Below are 24,157 nucleotides of genomic sequence, written 5' to 3'. Positions count from 1 at the left end.
GCCAATTTTGTTTGCAAAACAATACAGAAGGCTGTTGGTGAGAATACGGCAAGTTCTGGAGTTTTTTAAATGGTGTCAAAAGTAATTATTTTTATTTACGGTTTCTTACACAGCGCAAACTGCACCTCACATCTAATTGGGTTGTTGTTTTAAGGAATAGAATTTACAGCAGACGGTTTTATCCACCATACACAGTATAAGATTTAATCTACAATTTCAGACCGCTTCCTCATGGTTCAGTACATTGTTTAATTTTTACACCTGTTGTGCTACGTAATGTGTATCTATGCTCGACAAATATGTGTACCACACAAAACAAAAGGTGTACAATACAAGGCATTGGGATTTCCGTACTTGGCTGCTTTTCAAAGTAGTCCTGGAACTTCTTTCTTTCGTACTCCACAGACTGCTGCATCAGATGAGGCCGGATGGTGCTGATCGCAAAGTTGGCCATGTCCAGTTTCATCAGGTCTAGGACTGCGAAGATTGCCCTGTTAGACATACAGATCAGACACTATTACCGTCCTATACAAAGGTGGCCGGATAATATTTGGCTGCCTATGTGTTATATAACTCTAGCCGCACACAGCAGTAATTCCAGGGAGACCCTGGTGACGGCATCACGGTGGTTCCTGTGTGGGACAGCGGCTCAGCTAAGTGCGGTTCCCTGATCATGACCTCAGGGAACCTCTAAACACTTGGTCTATTTCCACATTGTATAATGCAGCCCACACACGTGCCGATGCCGGCGGAGCGATGCTGTACGATGGGGTGCGCGCTCCCGCGGCACCTCATCGTACAGTACAAAAAGTATGTGCTGCACATACTTTTTGTACTAGCTTTTTCTAGCACAGCATCGCATGCACATCGTATGCACAAGGCATACGATGCGATGCTGTGTGTGCTAGTTAAGCCCACAACGCACGCTGGAATCGGTGCGTCTGTGGGCTGCATAAGTCAACAATCTTTAATTCTCTCTTATAAATAGACAAAAGGTGATAAGAGGGCACTTAGATAGGTTCTAATTAATTCTAATGGGGCGATTTCGGTCATTTTCTAAGCAATCTAGTGATGCCCCTATATCGCTCTGTGTGTAGGGGTCATAGCGATGCACGTCCCCAGTGCCACTAACTCCCGGCAATTAAAATCCAGCATGCTGGATAAATCTAGTTAATCATCAGTCGCCGCCAGTGTTCTCACATCGCTGTGTGCTGGGCGTTCTGAGTGATTTCGCTATGCACAGAACGCTCAGTAATCTCCCCATGTGTAGGCCCCTTAAACGAATCTCTTTAAACCAGATCAATTTTCCTGGACTGCAGGGATGGTGTATGTCCCCACAGGAAAAAAAAGGTTCCTTTACTGGAGTTCATTTATACATGTACTGGATTCAGGCTCTTGAATTCTCCTAATAGAGGTGATTTTATTGGGGATCCAACAAGCAGACACTCGTTCCCCACAATATGATGATTTATTTTTTATTTTTTTATTAATAAAAACTTTGTTAAAACCTAGAGTAAGGCGCATCACTCCGGCTCTTGGCAAAGTGCGTGTCCTTGACAAAAGGTAACAGTGTCGGAGAAACCGGCCTCTTCACCCACCGCGTTTCGTTTTATTAAGACTTCTTCAGGGGGTGAAGTAATAGTTGAACATAAAAACATGACATTGAATGTTCCAGAAACACAGAGGTCCGGCTTCAAGTCTTGCCAGTAATCAAAGTCCTTCCTGGAGACGAGCATTGTGTGGTCTCGCTTTTGCCGGCTTATGTGAATGTTACATTGGGGAACAGCAAATCTTTGTTTAGCTTTTTTCTATTTTTAATTAAAACAAGGCTCCAAATACCAAACTTCTCCCAACTTTCCTAATCTTCTAAGCAAGCATGTAAATGATAGAAAGACGATGTGCCTTCTATTCCCTCTCTGGCCCGGACTGTAAATTAATAATGGTCTTTAATTCAGGCTGTTGCCAGGGTCAACGCCAACGAGTTGACATTAAACAGTAAAACGTGTTTAGCCTACAGTGATTTATGAGGGATTTGTCCGAAGAGTAAAATATTGTTGAATACATACAAAGGAAATAATATTACCAGGTCTTTCCGGAAAACCTGCTCTTATTAGCACGAACGCCCATAACGAGAACTCTCTTTAGTACATAGCTCAGTTTATACTTCGCTCCTCACAAGATCTACCTCCCATTCCCGATTGCAGGACTTTCTTTGCGCTGCACCCACTCTGTGGAATGCTCTCCCACGCCTCCGGTCTCCAATCCTTCAAGCGTTGACAAATATGTGTACCACACAAAACAAAAGGTGTACAATACAAGGCATTGGGATTTCAAGCGTTCCCTGAAAACTCGCCTATTCAGGGTAGCCTATCAAATTTCCGAACCAGCCACATAACCTTTATAAACCTTCACACTTTTCATCCTCCTGATCCCTGGCCAAAATGGTACCGCATCATACAGCCCACCAAGAACCTTTGCATTCTGGTGGACTTTATGAAATAGAGAACACCTATCCTTGTGTATTAATGCCTGTTTCCCTTTAGATTATCTTGCAAGCAGGGCCCTCCTACTCTTTTTACTGTCTATAAATAGCAATAAAAGTGCAATGGAATTTGCAGCGCTATATAAGAAACTAAATAAATGCAGATACATGTATGTAGATTTTACATACACACATACTGTAATTACAAGAGATCTCTCAACTGCGTTCAATAACAATGACCATGCATTCGATAAACTGCATACGATAAAATAAAATAAAAGTATGGATGTGAGCCGCCCACCCGACGATGTCCTCCCCTCAGACAGTCAGACTGGCTTCTCCTCTACAGCACAGGAAATACTGTCAGTCCTGATGCCACATATTGACAAAAAACTGGACGAATTCAAAACCTCTTTCCAGACTACAGTCAGGGAAGTCGCATCTAACACCTCTCGTATTGCTGATCTTGAACAAAGAGTGAGTGACGTGGAGGATTCTATTAACAATGTACAATCTTCCTCCAATGCCTCAACAATGATGATACAGGAGCTCCAGGATAAAATTGAGGATTTAGAAAATAGAAATCGGAGAAATAACCTCCGATTCATAGGCGTCCCTGAAAGTATTAAGCCACATATGCTGTCAGACTATCTTACTTCCAAACTACTACTAGTCCTAGATATATCGGACACAGTTGATTTTCCACAAATAGAACGAGTACACAGAATTGGACAAGAAAAATCTGATCCCAATTCGCGCCCCAGACCAGTGATTGCACGATATCTTGACTTTAGAACCAAAGAACTAATACTGCGGGCTTACAGGAAAATGGACCAGCTCACAATTGATGGCACACGTGTACTCATTTTCCAAGATTTCTCTGTGGCAGTAGCCCAGAAACGCAAGGCATTTTCGCCAATATGCAAATACTTGGTGGACTCCCATAGGAGATTCGCATTACTATACCTGGCTAAACTACGGGTGACAGACAATGGACGTACCCTATTGTTTGATGACCCTGAAGCCGCAAGAGCGCACCTAATGCCATCAATTGGTCCTCCTAGCTCACCAGTAACCACTTGAATCGCTTCACAATTATACTAATACCAACTGTTTCCCCCTATGCTATGCTAGACTTTACTTAATGTCAAGTCTGTTACTGTTAGGTATATTGTTACTGTTGTATAGTTTAAATCAGGTCGGTTCTGATACCCCAATCAGAACACACCGAAAAAATTTGGTTTGGAAAATAAGGAAAATGTTGTCAAAGCTTCACATGTTATTGATGTTATATAGTCTTTATGTTATTGCTGTTCGGAATATATTGCAGGCTTGTATAATTTACCAGATATGGAGCCTACTATTTACCAAGACATGGCCTTCCACTCGCTGGGATGGAGGACCATCTTGTACATTTAATCTCTGTTCTAATGTCTTTGCCAAGGCTGGAGTAGGATGACACCACACACCCCAACGACCTTACAGTATTCTCCCCCTCCACAATCCATTAATATATTATCTTGGAACGTGTGCGGCCTAAACTCCCCAATCAAAAGGAGGAGAATAATAACTCACATAAAACACCATGACCCAGATATCGTACTATTACAGGAGACTCACTGGAAGACCGGTGAGGATTCAACACTTAGGGCACCATGGATAGCAGAGTGCATATCTGCCCCTTACGTCACCAAATCACGAGGCGTAGCCATACTCCTTTCTAAAAAACTGGTCTATTCTGTTACAGATTCGGTTCTAGACCATGAGGGTAGATTCTTGCTAATAGACATTCGGATAAGAGACACTGCCTACACCATCCTTAATATATATGCCCCCAATGCCCAAACCCCAGACTTTCTACACCAGATCTCTCAATTACTAGCACAACGCGCACATTCCTCGCTAATCATAGGAGGAGACTTCAATATAGTTAAGGACCCCATATTGGACAAATTACCCCCCCCACGGACTACCTCCTCCAACATATGGACGACATTCAACACGTTCCTAACTCAAACACACGTGACTGACGCTTGGCGATTATTTCACCCCACTGATAAGTCATACACATTTCACTCGGGAGTCCACCACTCATTCTCGCGGATAGACTATATCCTAGTAGCAGACCACCTGATCTCTTCTGTCACTTCAGCTAACATAGGAGACATCCTGATCTCTGATCATGCTCCCATACACATATCCCTTAACATATCCTCCACAAACCCACTACACAGATCCTGGAGATTTCCCTCCTACCTCTTCCACTCAGAAAACTTCCGCCAATACCTTAAGCACCACTGGTTAGATTATATGGACACAAACATAGAACATTGGGACACACCGGTGCTATTTTGGGAAACTGCAAAAACAGTAATGAGAGGACACATAATTGCATATGTAGCCAAACGAAACAAAGCCTCCAAAGCACAATACGAATCCCTCCACACTAACATGAACTCTTGCCTCCACTCTTACATCTCCAATCCCAATGAGGACAATCACACAGCTTACCAACAGGCAAAACACCTTCTCGAGGACTTCTTGCTCTCGCAAGCTCAAAGACATCTTGATTTCACGAAAAATAGGTATTATAGATGGGGCAACCGCACTGGGCGCTTACTAGCAAATCTAACAAAACCCTTCCATCGCAGAAGCCACATTACATCTATAAAACAAACTAATGACTCCCCACTCCTGACAAAGACGCATGACATAGTAGATGCATTCCAAACCTTTTATTCCACACTATATTCAGCTGACCCTCCAGACCATGAGCAAATGGACCAACTACTTAGGGACTCTAGACTGCCCTCCCTCTCCCAGGCCCAAGTAGAATTGTTAGACAAAGACATCACGGCTGAGGAGGTGATCCAAGCCATCTCATCTCTTCAAACAAATAAATCCCCGGGACCGGACGGATTTTCTGGGGAATATTATAAAATACTACAGCCAGACATTATCCCAACATTACTAGAACTATATCAAACTATCCATAAGTCCCAACCCTCCTATCCCACATTTAATGAGGCATACACAACCTTAATTCTAAAACCTGGACGTGACTCTTATCGCCCCATAACCCTCTTAAATGTAGATTTCAAACTCCTCTCTAAAATAATGGCTACTAGAATACAATCTTTCTTTTCGGAAATCATCTCACCTACTCAAATGGGGTTTGTAGCGGGGCGACAGTCCGTTAAGGGTATCCGCACCGCAATTGCCTCGGTAATAGCATCCAACCTACACCCCAATGCCCCACACATGTTGCTGAGTCTGGATGCCCATAAAGCATTTGATACAGTCTCTTGGCCCTTCTTATTCTCAACACTATCAGCCTACTCTTTTGGACCTCATTTCATCAATTTGGTAAAATTCTTTTATAACACCCCAAACACTGCTTTACTTATTAACGGGACTAAGAGTATACCCATCCGAATGCACAGAGGGACTAGACAAGGGTGCCCCCTCTCCCCGATCCTGTTCAACCTTTCCCTAGACCCCATACTCAGACTAATCGAATCATGGCCCACCCTTCAGGGAATACGCGTAGGCAATATGGAAATTAAAACGACCGCATTCGCCGACGATGTCCTGATATATATGGCAAACCCCAAAACCTCTTTACGCCCTCTTTTAGAACTTCTAAATAGCACGGGCCGGCTATCCGGATTCCAAATAAACTTGGAAAAATCCGAAATCTTGTATTTGAAACAGGGATTTACTCGCCCCAAGTGGGCTTCACAACTACCCATAAAATGGGCTAAGGGTCGCCTGAACTATTTAGGCATAACCTTGCCCAAAATCTGTATGCCTATAACTTAAGCAAAACTATTAAAAATCTCACCAGGGACTTGAACAGGATGGGCCATCTCCAACTGTCTTACTTGGGTAGAGCAAATCTCCTGCGAATGATATACTTCCCCAAACTCTTATACCAACTCCAGGTCTTACCCCTCCTACTCACCAAACTAGATATCCTTGCTATAACGAAACTGTTCCGTACTTTCATCTGGAACAAGGGAAGAGCAAGAATTGGGATGATAAAATTAACTCAGCCCAAATGGAACGGCGGCATAAATTTCCCGGATATAAAGATATATAACCAAGCGGCGATATTCAGATATCTTAAGGACTGGTTACTCACAAATCATACGTATGCTAACACTGCACTAGAACAAAACTTTCTACCCCACACCTCCCTAACAGCCTTCTTACACCTAGCCGATAAGGATATCCCTCCGGAAATACACCTCAACCCCCTTCTAATGTCTACCCGCAAACTATGGCTAACTTTACGTCATTCTTTCCACCTGAACCCAAATCATACTGTGCACCTCCCCTTCTTACGAAACCCCCAATTCCAGGATGGAAACGCTCCGCCCCTCTTTACAAGTTGGAGTAGGGCGGGATTAAATAGAGTTGGACAGCTGATGGACACACAGACCCACAAACCACTCACTTTCTTAGAAGCCTCTAAAAACTATCCAATAATAACTGCCCTAAACCTGAATTTTATCCAAGCCCAATCGTACACTGACAGAGTTTCTAAACTTATTCCGGAAAGGGATTGGAATAATGACCTTGACAATGTACTTTTGGCTCCCCCCCTACCTAAAAAAGCGATCTCTACTTATTATGAATTTCTCCACAAGACTATTGACTACTCATCACAACGCACAGGTCTTAACCAATGGCTGGAACATTTCCCATCCCTAACAACAGACATTCTGTTAAAAACCCTACAGACCTCCATAACAACATTTCCCATGGCCAAATTTTCAGAAATGTACCTAAATATTTTCCACCGGTCATACATCTCTCCCTCACGAGGATTCCAGATGCAAATTATGGATTCCCCAGGCTGCATTAGATGCAACAACCCCCAAGCAGACCTATATCATTGTTTCTGGGCCTGCCCACAAGTTCAGAGATTCTGGGCAGACGTTCGTGACTTCGCCAATGAACATTTGGTAAACTACACTCCGTTCACCCCGGAGTGGGCCATATTTGGTATCCTCCCGGAAGAAACCAGGGCCCCCAAACCCATCAGGAAATTAATGTTGGCGATCTCCTCTGCCGCTCGCAAAACGATCCTCCAAGTATGGATCCAATCCCCTCCTCCAGCCCTGGCGATGTTCAAAGACAAACTGTTTTTCATTTTCCACATGGACTGGTTGGAGGCCTCCCTCCAAAAGGACTCCCGTACCAAACAGTTCTTTGCAACCTGGAATAGCTACATGGAAACACTACCCATGTCAACGAAACAAACTCTCCATCAGTGTTTCCAAAATACCCGCTGGTACGAAGAACAAATGTTACTGAATGATCCTCCACTAGTCCTGGAATAACATGTTCACCTCTTTTGCCAAAAATTTATATTCTGTACACATGTTATAACAATAAGGAAACCCATGTTTGCTAAATATTCCTACCTCATGTATATGATTGTCTGACATATGACTCACATACCCGACTGAACAGCAATGTAATATGTTTTGAAATGATGCTTTGACTCAATAAAAAAGTTGTAAAAAAAAAAAAAAGTAATAACAACCAACTGTAAGACAGAACATCACAGTGCGTACAGTGAGGCTCTGAAAACTACTGCAGACCAGTGTCAGTAATAGGGGAGGGGGAAGGGTGGGGTGGAGGTTACAAGCAGCGATGCCAAGTTAGAAATCTCTGATGCCCGTCCAGAAATAAGCTGGTCATTTATCATTTACCGGTTCCAGCTGCAATGCGTGGCGTGGAGGATACGTACTACTTGGCCTGTTTGCTGAACAATGAATGTGTCTAAAACTTGGTTCATTTTTGTAGAGTCGTTTGATTTATGTTATTAAATACACATCATCTTGGATTACATTTTGGCAGGACAGGCCTGATCTTACTAGCTGCAACGCGTTCCCCTAAACAGGCCAAAGTTCTGCCCAAGCCTAGAGACTGCCTTACTATGGTTTACTGGAGGAACTAAGAACGAGGCGCTTATTTAGGGTCTCTCACGGCAATTAAGTTCTCCAAAAATGGGGTATAGAATGATCCTTTATTAGAGCAGGGCCCTCTTACCGCTTTGTCTGTCTGTTATCACCCAGTCTTGTTTTATTATTGCTTTTTTCCCCCCAAATGAACATGCAAAGGAATACGATGAGTTATAACTTAAGGCCCTGCTTTCACTGGGTGGAGAGAGACGTTTGTCAGTGGAGCACAGTGGGATCATGGTGTTAGAGATACTGGCCAATTTCTTTCAGGTCCTGCCATGTGTGTCCTTTCTACAGCTGGTTTGTTAACGGGCATGTCTAGGCCGTAGTTGGCAGAGTGGAACGGTTGGTACTGTGGCTACAGTGAACATGACTATATTGGTGTCGGTATGCTTAGAACTCGCTATTCACATATTGTGTAACGCAACAACATTTTATCGTTTTCTGGATTTGTTTTATACAGAACCAATGCTTCTATTAGTCACTGACCGGAATAAGGGCACTGGCTCCTTAATGTCCCGCAGCTTCTTGACTTCCTCGTCTCGAGCGGGCGCACAGAGAGTTCCCATTATCCCTATGGTAAAGTCGGCTAGCCTTGGGATGTCCAGGATCCCATTCTCCACTTGTTGCTTGATGAGTTCCAGGTCTAGGACCTCACCGATCTGATTCCTCAGTCGCGTGTGACCAGGTAACAGGAAAGAGAAAAGGGACTTTTGGGGGGGGGGGGGGGGGGAAAGTACATCGTTACATTCTCCGTGCCCTCTACAGTTTGTCAATGCTGGCCGTACATGGGCACAGACTGGCAATGCCAAAGCCGATTGTCTTATTCAAGGCACTCGTATTACCCTCTGCCCACAGTATTACATATTCCCGCTTCCTTCTACCAATATAGATTGTTCTCTTTATAGGGGATAGAGGTCCGTTGTATGGAGTTAGCTTACCAAGTAGTCACATTGACATGGAGGGGTGTTAGGTGACGCCCAGTCTATCTTATGGGTGTGTTTTGGGGAGGTTGCGGACATGACCGTGACGGTGTATGAATATGCTAGACATCGGAGGCCATACACAGATGGAAAAACGGTACTTGTTTCCTATCTGGGCGCCCAGGTTTTCTACGTAGGGCACCGTAATGAAATCGGATCGGATCGCATCGCATCGGATTCGGTACTCGATGATGTACGGTGGCATACGATGCTATCCGATCCGATTTCATTTTAAATCGGATCGCATCGCATGCGGTGCACAATGCTGTACGATGGCGTCCGATCCGATCCGACTACATTTTGTATCGGATCACATTTATTTCATTCAAATATTTTATTTGAATAAAAAAATTTTTTTTTTTTTAAATAACCATTTCAGGCCCTGGTCACCACCACTATCCACGTGATCCCGAAGCGTGGCGAGCGCAGCGAGCCCCGCGAGGGGCGGCGGTACGCGTCCTCCGACTTTTTCATACCCCCACTATCCACGTCGGCGTGGAGTTGAGAAAAGAATAGTGTGGCGAGCGCAGCGAGCCACCGAGCACGAAGCGTGGCGAGCGCAGCGAGGGGACGCGGATACCTGTGAAGCCTGCGAGGGGACACGGATACCTTCACAGGTATCCGTGTCCCCTCGCGGGCTTCACAGGTATCCGTGTCCGCTCGCCACGCTTCGGGCTCGGTGGCTCGCCACACTATTCTATTCTCAACTCCACGCCGACGTGGATAGTGGGGGTATGAAAAAGTCGGGGAACGCGTACCGCTGCGCTCGCCACGCTTCGGGATCACGTGGATAGTGGTGGTGGTTTAGGTCAACAGGCATTAGGTCGACAGGAGTTTTTCACTGTTTTTTGGGGCAAATGTTGACACAGTCAACATGGAGACAGTTGAAGTTGAACTGCACACACTATTTTCTTCTACAATAACGTCCTATAAAAGCGGGAACAAAATCGGATCGCATCGCATCGTTCAATATCGTGTATGTGCATTTGTGGTATCCGATGCGATGCGATTTTTATACGGAGAATAGCATGGTGCGCAATTAACGTAGCGGGCGCCCAGATAGGAAACAAGTACCGGAAAAACTGCATCTGCCCCAGAGTTGGGGTGACTGACCAGCAGAAGACCCTGGAGTCTTTGTATCAGTCAGTGCCGACAGATTTCATTGATGTGATTCACAATCCCAAAATGATGTAGGTGGCACATATAAATGCTTGGAGGGAATGGGGAGATTAGGATTACCTCTTTAACTTCTCCAAGTAAAATAATCATATGGTCATACACTGGAGGATCTTCACTGTACTGAGCTTCTAAGCAGTCCCAGAATGCTTTATGCACAATGTCCCGAACGGTTTTTTCCAGGCTGCAGGGAGATGAGAGAAGGGAACCCGGATTACTGAGCATCTGCGGTCGCCGTGGGAGGAAAGCCGTACCAATACAAACAGTATCCCATGACTAGAAAAAAGACATTTGAAACTGCGCTTTTTGAGGAAGGAAATCACACAATAATTGCAACCAATTTATTAAAAATACATTAAAATACATTAAAAAACACATTTGAATGAATAAATGTATTACATTATACACCTCAGTTGTGCTTTGATTGGCACATAAATGGTGCAAGCCTTGAAAATTATCCCCTTAGATTGAATGGGGGTATTATGGGAAAGCACCCCACTAGTCCTTCATATACGGATCCTGGCCCTTATTCAGATCTGATTGCAGTACAAATTTGTTCTCAAAATGGGAAAAACCATGTGCACTGCAGGTGGGGCAGATGTAACATGTGGAGACCGTTACATTTGGGTGGGGTGTTTTGAAACTGAAATCTAAATTGCAGTGTAAAAATAATGCAGCCAGTATTCACCCTGCACAGAAACAAAATAACTCACACAAATCTAACTCTCTCTGCACATGTTAAATCTGCCCCCCCCCCCCCCCCCCCTGCAGTGCACATGGTTTTGCCCATTTTGAGAACGAATTTGTACTGCGATCAGATCTGATTAAGGGCCCCTGTTCCTATTGGACTCCAAATGGGCAAACATTATTTAGGGGGGACAGTTATTGAACTCGCAAATCCGGGATAGTTGCCGCTGCTGTGTTCTGTGTTCGGAAGTGGTCCCCGTGAGAGATAGACACTGTCCTTACTTGTATTATTGTAAATCCCCGATTGGTGGCAAAGTCCACTTTTTGGGTCCTGGTTCAGGTATCCGTGTGAAAAGTTTGGCTTTGTTCCAGGGCCACACTGGGAAGGAGAAGGTAGGGGTGCTGTAGCCTGACGCGTTTCGCTGGGTATCCCCCAGATCCCCAGTGTGGCCGTGGAACATTGCAACACTTTCCACATGGATACCTGAACCAGGACCCAAAAAGTGGACTTTGCCACCAATCGGGGATTTACAATAATACAAGTAAGGACAGTGTATCTCTCTCACTTCCAAACATCAAAACAGAGCAGTGGCAGCTATCCCAGATATGTGAGTTCATTAACGTCCTCTCTAAATAACTTTTTCCCCATTTGGTGTCCAATAGGAACAGGATCTGTATATGAAGGACTAGTGGGGTGCTTTCCCATAATACCCCCATTCCATCTAAGGGGATAATTTTCAAGGCTTGCACCAATTATATGCCAATCAAAGAACAACTGAGGTGTATCATGTGATACATTTATTCATTCAAATGTGTTTTTTAATACATTTTAATTTATTTTTATCAAATTGGTTGTAATTATGGTGTGATTCCCTTCCTCAAAAAGCGCAGTTTTAAATGTCTTTTTTCTTGTTTTGCATCCCAGGGGCTGACTACCCCTTTACCAAAACTGCTGCTAGATTTGAATTAAGCCCTAAACAGCACCTGGTTATTACTCTAGTGGTATTATTACATACCTGTTTAGTATCCCATGACTAAGTACAAGTAATCTGAGTGTGTTACTAGTGCCCCTGGATAGCCACACGTCAGGTGATGTGGGACACAGTGGTCCTCATCCAGGTTTGCTGCAGTGACGCCAAACAGGCCCTCATGGCACGCCGGGTCACGTGAGAACCTTCTAGAGTCAGGCATCTTGTTTTGGCCGAAAATGCATCTTAATCACAACATAATGTGATTAGGACGCACAAGGAGACTACGCAGATTAATGGATATGCGTGCGGCGGAGTCTCTGGTGTAAATGTACTCAGATGGGAGTTCTACTGAAGATAGGATGGTGCCCAAAGCAACCAATCAGATTCTACCTGTTATCTTCTAGAAGGTACAAAATTAATAAGAAGTAGAATCTGATTGGTTGCGATGGGCAACATCTCATCTCCAATAGAACGCACAAAGCTGCAGCTTTTTCCAATACAAGTTGTGTACGGCATGACTCAGTCGCACACTGGACACAAGTATCAGATCACAGTAATCGGCACGGTAATCCCATTGCGGTGCGATAAAGACGCATGTTCGGCAATGTACGGCATGACTCAGTCGCACACTGGACACAAGTGTCAGATCACAGTAATCGGCACGGTAATCCCATTGCGGTGCGATAAAGACGCATGTTCGGCAATGTACGGCATGACTCAGTCGCACACTGGACACAAGTATCAGATCACAGTAATCGGCACGGTAATCCCATTGCGGTGCGATAGACGCATGTTCGGCAATGTACGGCATGACTCAGTCGCACACTGGACACAAGTATCAGATCACAGTAATCGGCACGGTAATCCCATTGCGGTGCGATAGACGTATGTTCGGCAATGTACGGCATGACTCAGTCGCACACTGGACACAAGTGTCAGATCACAGTAATCGGCATGGTAATCCCATTGCGGTGCGATAGACGCATGTTCGGCAATGCCCGGCATTAGCGGAGATGGCGGAATCTGGCTGCTCACCCACATCAGAGGCCGGATGTATGAGGACACATCTGTATCAGCAGCAGTGGCTGCAGATCCATGGTCTTTATGGCAACATGGGGATGTGGTCGACATTAATAAGGTAGACAGTCAAAAGGTCAACATGCATTAAGTTGACATAGTCAAAAGTTCAATACAAATGTTGACATGAGATTTTCACATTTAAAAAAAAAAGATTTTTTATTTCCTTTCTAACTATCCACGTGGACATAGAGGGAGAGGGTGCTGGATGACGGGCCGACAGTCGGATTCCAACGGTCAGTATACCGACATCGGAATCCGACTGTTCAAATGCTCGACAGTCGGGAACCCAACCGATGGTCTATTCTCAATCCTGGGGTTCCACGACCTCCATGATGGAGAGGAGAACAGAACCTATGGCGAGCCACCGCGCCCACAGGGGGCTTTTTAGCACTAGCCCCCTGTCGGAGTACCAGCAGTCGGGATTCCGATGTCAGTATACTGACTGTCGACCTGTCATACCTCACCGAGGGAGAATATAATAGTGTAATAGCGAGGCACGCGCTACACCTCGACAGACACCAAGAAAGGAATACTCATGTCAGCCTTTTCTATGGCAACCTATTGCTTGTGCTGACCTTTTGTCTACCTAATACATGTCAACTTTTGACTGTTGAGCTTTAGAAATATAAAGCACAATGACAGAAGACACAACGGCGGGCCTGCCACCCAAGCAAAGATCTAGGGTACTCTTTACCTAGATGGGCGCCCGTCGTGGTGATCGCGGGTACATTTATGTCTGGCCGCGACGCGACCGACGCGATGCCCGCGATTTCCCATTGAAACCCATGTTAAACATGGAAATCGCGTCGGTCGCGTCGCGGCCGTCCATAAATGTACCCGCGATGCCCGCGACGCGATGCACCCGATTTCCCATAGGAATCAATGTTAAATGGCCCGACCGGCGCGATTTTACTGTTAAATGCCTCAATGTACCCGATTTGGCCATAGGAATCAATGTTAAATGGGCTACAGAGCCCAAATAGGCACAATTAACCCTTATATGTCCCCCCAAATTTTTAACGCCACCCCACGATCCACGCCAACCCGAAGCTTGGCGAGCGCAGCGAGCCCGCGAGGGGCGGCGGTACGCGTCCTCCGACCTTTTCATGCCCTACTATCCACTAGGGCGTGGAGTGAGAATAGAATAGTGTGGCGAGCGCAGCGAGCCCCGCGAGGGGACGCGGATACCTTCACAGTTATACGCGTCCCCTCGCGGGCTTCACAGGTGTCCGTGGCGACGCGGACACCTGTGAAGCCCGCGAGGGGACGCGTTTACCTGTGAAGGTATCCGCGTGCGCTCGCCACGCTTCGGGCTCGGTGGCTCGCTGCGCTCGCCACACTATTCTATTCTCACTACACGCCCTAGTGGATAGTAGGGCATGAAACGGTCGGAGGACGCGTACCGCCGCCCCTCGCGGGCTCGCTGCGCTCGCCACGCTTCGGGTTGGCGTGGATCGTGGGGTGGCGTTAAAAATTTGGGGGGACATTTAAGGGTTAATTGTGCCTATTTGGGCTCTGTAGCCCATTTAACATTGATTCCTATGGCCAAATCGCGGGCATTGAGGCATTTTACATGAAAATCGCACTCAATCAGCCGTTTTAACATTGTTCCCTATGGGAAAATCGCGGTCATCGCGGGTAGCAGATTTTTATGTACCCGCGATTTACCCGCGATGCCCGCGATTTTTACCCCCGACGCCCGCGATTCCAATCGCTGGCGCCCATCTAGGTAAAGAGTACCAGATCTAGATTATGTGAGGACAATAACATGTTCTGTACTGTGATGTAGCCTCATGGCTGGCACTACGATCACACGAGGAAGGCCGTGATGTGCAGGTAAATGTTCCCAGGACAGTGGTTTTCCTAAGCCAAGACCTGGATCCACCTCTTATGCCTCGGCAGCACAAAGAGGCTCCTGAGTTTACACAAGAATGTGGCTGTGTGTGAGTAAGGCGACGTCACTGCTGGCACAGATCTGATCTGATCTCAGCCTTCTGCCTGAGGATCTAAACTTCCCTTCCAGCGAATATCATTTTAATAAGAGACTATTGCCAAGAAGCAGTTGGGAATTTCAGTAGTACGCTTTAATAAGGAAATGTACAGCCGGACTCGTTTACATATATATATTTATTTTATGGCTTCTATAGAAGTCTCTTTATATTAAGTATTAGGTGATTAGAACACTCACACATCGATTCACATCTAAAGAAAAGATCCTCTTGTCTCACGGCCCCTAATAATTTATAGTAATATGGACTACCGATGTTCTGTATATATAGTGTTTATTCTAGAACCCTGCACCTTTCGAAACCTGAGTACTTCCTCTATCCTACATTGGGGTGTCGCACTCTGCTTTGGGTTTTATAGCACAGGCTGGTCTGTATCTGAGCATAGAGATACAGACCAGCCTGTGCTAGAATCACCACCGCAGAGCGCATTCATTGGGCTGCTCACATCTGCCGGCTTCCGTCTAAGCCGAGCAGTCCTGGGGACAATTGCTATGGCGAATTGAATAACCCCCCTGTCAATGAAGGATTATAAATAGGAAAATACTTTCAAATCAATTCAAGCAATGAGGTGCCAAGTACAACTATTGTTAATAGACCACATACTCCATAAACTTTTTTTAATAGCCAAGGGATATTGAATTTGCTTAACAGAGGTAACAATATATAAGCAAGTCAACTTTACGGGCAGGGCCCTCCTCCTCCTCTGTCTGTATGTCATTATACATCTGCCCCAATGCTACTTATATGACAAACAGTCACTTTTGTTTGTAATTGAAGTGATAAACAGCCAGCCAATCAGCTCCTGCCTGACAATATTCCAAACCCAGCCTGGAGCTGATTGGCTGGCTGTTTATCACTTCAGTTACAAACAAAAGTGACTGTTTGTCATATAAGTAGCATTGGGGCAGATGTATTAAGCTTTAACAAGAGATAAATGCAAGGGTGATAAGGAGAGATAAACGTCCAGCCAATCAGCTCCTTACTGTCTTTTTTCAAACACAGCCTGTAACATGGCAGTTAGCAGGTGATTGGCTGGACGTTTATCTCTCTTTATCACCCTTGCATTTATCTCTTGTTAAAGCTTAATACATCTGCCCCATTGTGTCTTCAGGGGATCATTGTATGGTTGGCTAAACTGCCCCCATTTATCTTTGACGTTCTGAATGGAAAGTCTGCTGACCAGGTTTGGGATTACCACATCTTACCTGCCCTGCTGGAACTCCATGGGTTTGATCTGAAATCCTTTATTGACCACAATCTCATGAGCTAGCGCCATGTTGTTTACCCCTTTAGCGGCATCCACGAGTTCCTCCACGGACATAACCTGAGGGGGGTTGGCTGAAACACAAACAGTGTAGTCAATACAGCCTCATACAATACGCAGATACTGTGTTGCTTTGTTACAGGATGGACAGGTAATGACACAACTGTTCTAGGTTAGCTCATTAACAGTCTGCAGGAGATTCATGGCAACGATGGGGAGCGTTTCAGAAAATGGGGGTGTCTGCCCCGTTTCTGGACATGCTGGTCAGTGGCTGCTTGCTTGGTTGCAGTTACACTGGCCCTGACAACATGGCTCTTGCCGGACATCCTGAATAACCTTGTGGTTATTCAGACGTCCAATGCTACAACCGATGGTCCCGATGCTGTGTTTCCGGACACAGGATGTGGATCAGAGAAGCCGGCAGTGGATAATAGGATTCCTGACATAGGGCCCCACAATTTTACCTAGGACCAAACCATCAGAGATTGGGGAACAGTATAGGTCAGTGATGGCTAACCTTGACACTCCAGCTGTTGCTGAACTACACATCCCATCATGCCCTGCATCAGTTTTAGCATGGCCAAATAGTAAAACTCTGGCAGGGCATGCTGGGATGTGTAGTTCAACAACAGTTGGAGTGTCATTGTTAGCCATCACTGGTATAGGTACAAGCACCAAGGCATTAGAACGCATGGGAATTCACTGCCGCTGGAGAGCTGCGTCATCTGCACCCACCGTCTGACCTGTCATCTGTGCCCGCCGCCCGTGTGGATCACCGGCCAGCACCAAGGACCAGCAACCCAGGGTGAGTATTGTCCACCGCCTCTGCCGCCATCCCAGCCCCTGGCCTGCTCCCTACACCAGAAAAAACAGGGACTTTTCTGATGTGAAAGAGGCCAACCCGAGAATGCCCCAGCATGATCCCTGGGCTGAATTCCCGGGTGGGTCTCTGCATTTTCTGGTGTGAAAGGGGTATAAGGTTCTATAGAAATACAAAACCAACAGTGACACCCGCAGGCTATTTGAATGTAGTACACTGCAGTTAGAAAACCAATACTTTATTTGTAGCTTCTGGTCTGGATTATCAGAGAAATCCCTAACTCAGTCTTGACTACAAGCAGATCTATCTCCCAGGAAACAGCTACTGCGTCTTTCCAAGTCCAGGCGGCACAGTGGTTAGCATTGCTGCGTCACAGCGCTAGGGCCATGGGTGTAAATCTAGCCACGGTCTTATGTATGTGACATTTATATGTTCTTTTCATGTTCCATGAGGGATTTATTCAAATAAATATGCAGTGATAGCACCAGCTATCTAGGACAGTGAATCAAAGTTGTGTAGCAAAAGCATGTAATGACAGATTCTTGGTCTGAAGCCTTTGGTGATCTTTCTAGCACCCTGCATACCTGTGCATTTCCTCTTCCTTGCCTGTCGCTATCTGCTGTGTTGCTTCTAGCACAGTGTGGTCTGTATTTCAGCACTGACACCACTGTAAAGAGGGACACTCCTGGCAGAGAAGAGGAACTGCATGGTTTAAAAAATGCAGGGTGCTAGAAGGAACGCTGCTGTACCATTCACAGCTTACGCCATTCTCACCCTGGGGTGTGTTTCCTCTGTGGGGACTTGGGGTGTTTTGCCGGAGTCGATCACAGACTGGTCTCTCGGAGGCATCTGGTCGGTTGCCACGGCTGCTTCGTTCAGCATCAGCAGACGATTCTTCTCCGGACTGTGACTTATCTGGTTCAAGAGGCATGGTCCTGTTATTCAATGTTAAGGAAAATCAGATTAGTCCTTTGACATACTCACAGCACTTACTGTCTATGGGCCTGATTCAGAGTTGATCGCAAATGCAACCTTTTTCTGAAATGGGCAAAGCAATGTGCACTGCAGGTGGGGCAAATGTAACAGGTTATAAATAACCTAACTCTCTCTACATGTTCCATCTGCCCCACCTGCAGTGCAGCATGTACAAACCTATGAAAAAAGGCTTGACAGCACACTAGGGGGGCAGGGGGGGGGGGGGGGTCGATGCCGCCATATATTGTAGAGGTAAATCAATTTTTTGCTTTCATAGCAGCTCCTCTGCCGGTTGGAGGCCGGGTTGTGTTAATAATGGTCACTGTATAAATATAAGCTAGATGGTGTGGTGCTGGGTACATAGCATTGCTAGCCACATCCGTTGATAGAGATTCCGCGGGAGCGCACATCGCTAGCGATATAGTGAGTACACAAGGGTGCCTTGTGAACCGTGTTTGGGAACCACTGCTCTACAGGTTTACTGGTTTCTTGCCTTAAAACATATGCTCCCATGTCAAAAGGTATAGAATGGGGAAAGGCTTTAGGAATAGATTAGACCGGTGGTTCCGTAACTTTGTGTCCTTGCACCCTGGGGTTCCTTGGGGCACTTGCAGGGGTGTCCCGGGTTGGTGGTCCAGGACCAATTCAAATTATTTATGGTCAATGTAATATTTATATCCGGGGCTGGGGACAGCCAATCATAACATTTGTGTACTAACAGAAGCAAATCTTGTCCCTCATAGAAACATAGAATTTGGACGGCAGATAAGAACCATTTGGCCCATCTAGTCTGCCCCTTTTTTTACCCTTTAGGTAAACTCAACCCTTTTTAATCCTTATTTCTTTGTAAGGATATTCATATTCCTATCCCAAGCATGTTTAAATTGTTCTACTGTCTTAGCCTCTACCACCTCTGATGGGAGGCTATTCCACTTATCCACTACCCTTTCTGTGAAGTTAACGGAACCGAAGGACAACATATAAACACAAATTGACTTCATCCCCCCCCCACATCTCTCAATAAGAAACTTTTGGCCTATGGGGCTTATAGCACAGTCTGGTCTGCATATCTGTGCTGAAATACAGACCACACTGTGCTAGAAGCACCACATTCAAAAGCAACACCGCAGCAGGGGATTTGGAAGATGTGAGAATGAAGACAGTATAAATCCAATACAAGACCCGGTATATGTTAATAGCCAATACCTTTCACACAATGTTGCCAATTTAGGATGACCCTGCCCTCCGGCGGGTGACCAGGGCTATCCACATATCAGTGGGGATAGATCAGGTGACACGATCGCTGTACAGGCAGCGTAATAGCACTGGCCCTGCATCCATAAGCATTAATAATCATAATATCTTACTATTTACATCAGATGACTAAAATGGAAAATAATGCTTAGCTTGCTACAGGCAAAACGGAAATGGAGAGTTAAGAGCTTTAACACATAATATAACATATACAATCCTAACACTTCTAAAAGGCCATAGAGAAAAATTTGGGGGATTTATTACGCATTTTCCATGATTGACCATTCCTTCTACTAGCTGCAAAGGTACTTGTTTCCCAGCACGGCCACAAATCTTGGCCATCGGGGGTAATTTGAGTGGCCTGCGACGCGACCGACGCGATGCCCCCGATTTTTCCATTGAAATGCATTGAAAACAGTGAAAAATCGGGTCGGTCGCGTCGTGTGCACCTAAAAAGGCTTAAATGGTCCAGACGCGATGCCCCCGATTTCCCCATAGGGAACAATGTTAAATGCCTCAATTTACCCGCGATGACCACGATTTCCCATAGGAAACAATGTTAAATGGATCAATTTACCCAAATCAGCATAGGAACAATAGTAAATGGGCCAAAAACACCCCTGAACATTGAAATGTCCCCCCAAAAGTAGTTGACGCCACCCCGCCATCAACGTGAACCCGAAGCGTGGCGAGCGCAGCGAGCCCGCGAGGGGCGGCGGTACGCACCCTCCGACCTTTTCATGCCCTACTATCCACTAGGGCGTGGAGTGAGAATAGAATAGTGTGGCGAGCGCAGCGAGCCACCGAGCCCAGCTAGGGGACGCGGATACCTTCACAGGTAAACGCGTCCCTTCGCGGGCTTCCCAGGTGTCGCCATGGACACCTGGGAAGCCCGCGAGGGGACGCGTATAACTGTGAAGGTATCCGCGTCCGCTCGCCACACTATTCTATTCTCACTCCACGCCCTAGTGGATAGTAGGGCATGAAAAGGTCGGAGGACGCGTACCGCCGCCCCTCACGGGCTCGCTGCGCTCGCCACGCTTCGGGTTCACGTTGATGGCGGGGTGGCGTCAATAACTTTTGGGGGGACATTTCAATGTTCAGGGGTGTTTTTGGCCCATTTACCATTGTTCCCTATGATAATTTGGCTAAATTGAGCCATTTCACATTGTTTCCTATGGGAAATCGTGGTCATCGCGGGTAAATTGAGGCATTTAACATTGTTCTCTATGGGGAAATCGCGGGCATCGCGTCTGGCCATCGCACCCGATTTTTTTAGCGGCCGCGATGGCCCCGATTTTACCCCCGATTACTGCGATTCTGATCGGTGTGGCCGTGCTAGGAAACAAGTACCGCTGCAAACAACAAGACCATTATCCAATATGACCACAGGGTGGCCAAACCTGACGACATCAGTCCCTGCCCCAGTGGAGCTTACACTCTATGTTCCCTGCCACATGTACACACAGACATTCTGGGGTTAATTTTGTTAGGAGCCAATTAACCTACCAGTATATTTTTGAATTGTGGGAGGAAAACGGAGTACCCAGAGGAAACCCACGCAAGTACGGGGAGAATATACAAACTCCGCACAGTTAGGGCCATGGTGGGGATAGAACCCATGACCTCAGCACTGTGAGGCAGTAATGCTATAACCATTACACCATCCGTACTGCCCCGTATATATAACACATGGTGTTATTGGTGTTTGGTGTTAACCCATGACCTCAACGCTGTGAGGCAGTAATGCTATAACCATTACACCATCCGTACTGCCCCGTATATATAACACATGGTGGGGATAGAACCCATGACCTCAACGCTGTGAGGCAGTAATGCGAACCATTACACCATCCGTACTGCCCCGTATATATAACACATGGTGGGAATAGAACCCATGACCTCAGTGCTGTGAGGCAGTAATGCTAACCATTACACCATCCGTACTGCCCCGTATATATAACACATGGTGGGAATAGAACCCATGACCTCAGTGCTGTGAGGCAGTAATGCTAACCATTACACCATCCGTACTGCCCCGTATATATAACACATGGTGGGGATAGAACCCATGACCTCAGTGCTGTGAGGCAGTAATGCTATAACCATTACACCATCTGTACTGCCCCGAATATATAACACATGGTGGGGATAGAACCCATGACCTCAGTGCTGTGAGGCAGTAATGCTATAACCATTACACCGTCCGTACTGCCCCGTATATATAACACATGGTGGGGATAGAACCCATGACCTCAGCACTGTGAGGCAGTAATGCTAACCATTACACCGTCCGTACTGCCCCGTATATATAACACATGGTGGGGATAGAACCCATGACCCCAGTGCTGTGAGGCAGTAATGCTAACCATTACACCGTCCGTACTGCCCCGTATATATAACACATGGTGGGGATAGAACCCATGACCTCAGTGCTGTGAGGCAGTAATGCTATAACCATTACACCGTCCGTACTGCCCGTATATATAACACATGGTGGGGATAGAACCCATGACCTCAGTGCTGTGAGGCAGTAATGCTAACCATTACACCGTCCGTACTGCCCCGTATATATAACACATGGTGGGGATAGAACCCATGACCTCAATGCTGTGAGGCAGTAATGTAACCATTACACCATCCGTACTGCCCCGTATATATATAACACATGGTGGGAATAGAACCCATGACCTCAGTGCTGTGAGGCAGTAATGTAACCATTACACCATCCGTACTGCCCCGTATATATAACACATGGTGGGGATAGAACTAGGGTGGCCAATCCCGGGATCGGGATCGGCGGGATCCCGGGATTTGGCCCCCAAAACGCCGGGATTTCAATCCCGGGATTGGAATTTCCAATCCCGGGATTTCGGGATTAAACTGCGCATGCGCAGTTTAATGCCGGGCAGCGTCTGAGCACTCAGACGCTGCCCGGCTTCTCCGAATCCCCGCAGTGCGCAGCGTGACGAGGTCACGCTGCGAGGTCACGCTGCGCAGGGCACAGCCGCACGTCCACGGCTGCCCGCCCGCCCAGCGCTCCCGGCCACCTGCCCGCCCACCCACCCAGCCAGCGCTGACGGCCGGCAGCACTCACGGCCGGCCACCCGCCCGCTCACCCACCCAGCGCTCACGGGGACCCAGCGGCAGCGGTCCCTGTCCCTGCCACCCACCCGCCCACCCAGCGGTACCTGCCACCCACCCGCCCACCTAGCAGTCCCTGCCACACACCAGCCCTCCCACCAAGCGCACCGTGCCACCCACCCAGCGGTCCCTGCCACCCTCCCACCCAGCGGTCCCTGCCACCCACCCGCCCAGCGCTTGGGCGGCCAGGGTGTTTTTTTTAGGGAAGCCAATCCCGGGATCCCGGGAATCCCGGGATTGAGCATTTTTCAATCCCGAATCCCGGGATTGAAAAAATGCCCCGGGATTGGCATCCCTAGATAGAACCCATGACCTCAGTGCTGTGAGGCAGTAATGCTATAACCATTACACCATCTGTACTGCCCCGAATATATAACACATGGTGGGGATAGAACCCATGACCTCAGTGCTGTGAGGCAGTAATGCTATAACCATTACACCGTCCGTACTGCCCCGTATATATAACACATGGTGGGGATAGAACCCATGACCTCAGCACTGTGAGGCAGTAATGCTAACCATTACACCGTCCGTACTGCCCCGTATATATAACACATGGTGGGGATAGAACCCATGACCCCAGTGCTGTGAGGCAGTAATGCTAACCATTACACCGTCCGTACTGCCCCGTATATATAACACATGGTGGGGATAGAACCCATGACCTCAGTGCTGTGAGGCAGTAATGCTATAACCATTACACCGTCCGTACTGCCCGTATATATAACACATGGTGGGGATAGAACCCATGACCTCAGTGCTGTGAGGCAGTAATGCTAACCATTACACCGTCCGTACTGCCCCGTATATATAACACATGGTGGGGATAGAACCCATGACCTCAATGCTGTGAGGCAGTAATGTAACCATTACACCATCCGTACTGCCCCGTATATATATAACACATGGTGGGAATAGAACCCATGACCTCAGTGCTGTGAGGCAGTAATGTAACCATTACACCATCCGTACTGCCCCGTATATATAACACATGGTGGGGATAGAACCCATGACCTCAGTGCTGTGAGGCAGTAATGCTATAACCATTACACCATCCGTACTGCCCCGTATATATAACACATGGTGGGGATAGAACCCATGACCTCAGTGCTGTGAGGCAGTAATGCTAACCATTACACCGTCCGTACTGCCCCGTATATATAACACATGGTGGGGATAGAACCCATGACCTCAGTGCTGTGAGGCAGTAATGTAACCATTACACCATCCGTACTGCCCCGTATATATATATATATATATATATATATATATATATATATATATATATAACACATGGTGGGAATAGAACCCATGACCTCAGTGCTGTGAGGCAGTAA

At 46.6% G+C, this 24,157-nt stretch overlaps 1 protein-coding gene and 1 long non-coding RNA gene across 3 annotated transcripts in view; both read right to left on the bottom strand.

Annotated features, from left to right (window-relative positions):
* The window catches only part of LOC146045472 (uncharacterized), a 365,523-nt gene that overhangs the window by 11,095 nt on the left and 330,271 nt on the right, over window positions 1–24,157 (bottom strand). The window lies entirely within an intron of this gene.
* Window positions 1–24,157, bottom strand: part of TCP11L1 (t-complex 11 like 1) — a 43,744-nt gene that overhangs the window by 10,294 nt on the left and 9,293 nt on the right. For both annotated transcript variants that reach the window (XM_083164306.1, XM_083164307.1), the window contains exons 2-6: window positions 18,222–18,382; window positions 16,569–16,701; window positions 10,680–10,800; window positions 8,947–9,167; window positions 355–491 (exon numbers count right to left, since the gene is read on the bottom strand). In XM_083164306.1, the coding sequence (XP_083020432.1) occupies window positions 355–491; window positions 8,947–9,167; window positions 10,680–10,800; window positions 16,569–16,701; window positions 18,222–18,378 (769 nt within the window). In that variant the 5' untranslated portion in view covers window positions 18,379–18,382. The remainder of the gene's footprint in view (window positions 1–354; window positions 492–8,946; window positions 9,168–10,679; window positions 10,801–16,568; window positions 16,702–18,221; window positions 18,383–24,157) is intronic.

This window comes from Crinia signifera, chromosome 11 (genome assembly GCF_055691185.1).
Source record: "Crinia signifera chromosome 11, ASM5569118v1, whole genome shotgun sequence".
In the NCBI taxonomy this organism is placed as follows: Eukaryota; Metazoa; Chordata; class Amphibia; order Anura; family Myobatrachidae; genus Crinia; species Crinia signifera.
The sequence above is the reverse complement of the archived record's forward strand: the minus strand, read 5'-3'. Positions and strand labels throughout refer to the sequence as shown.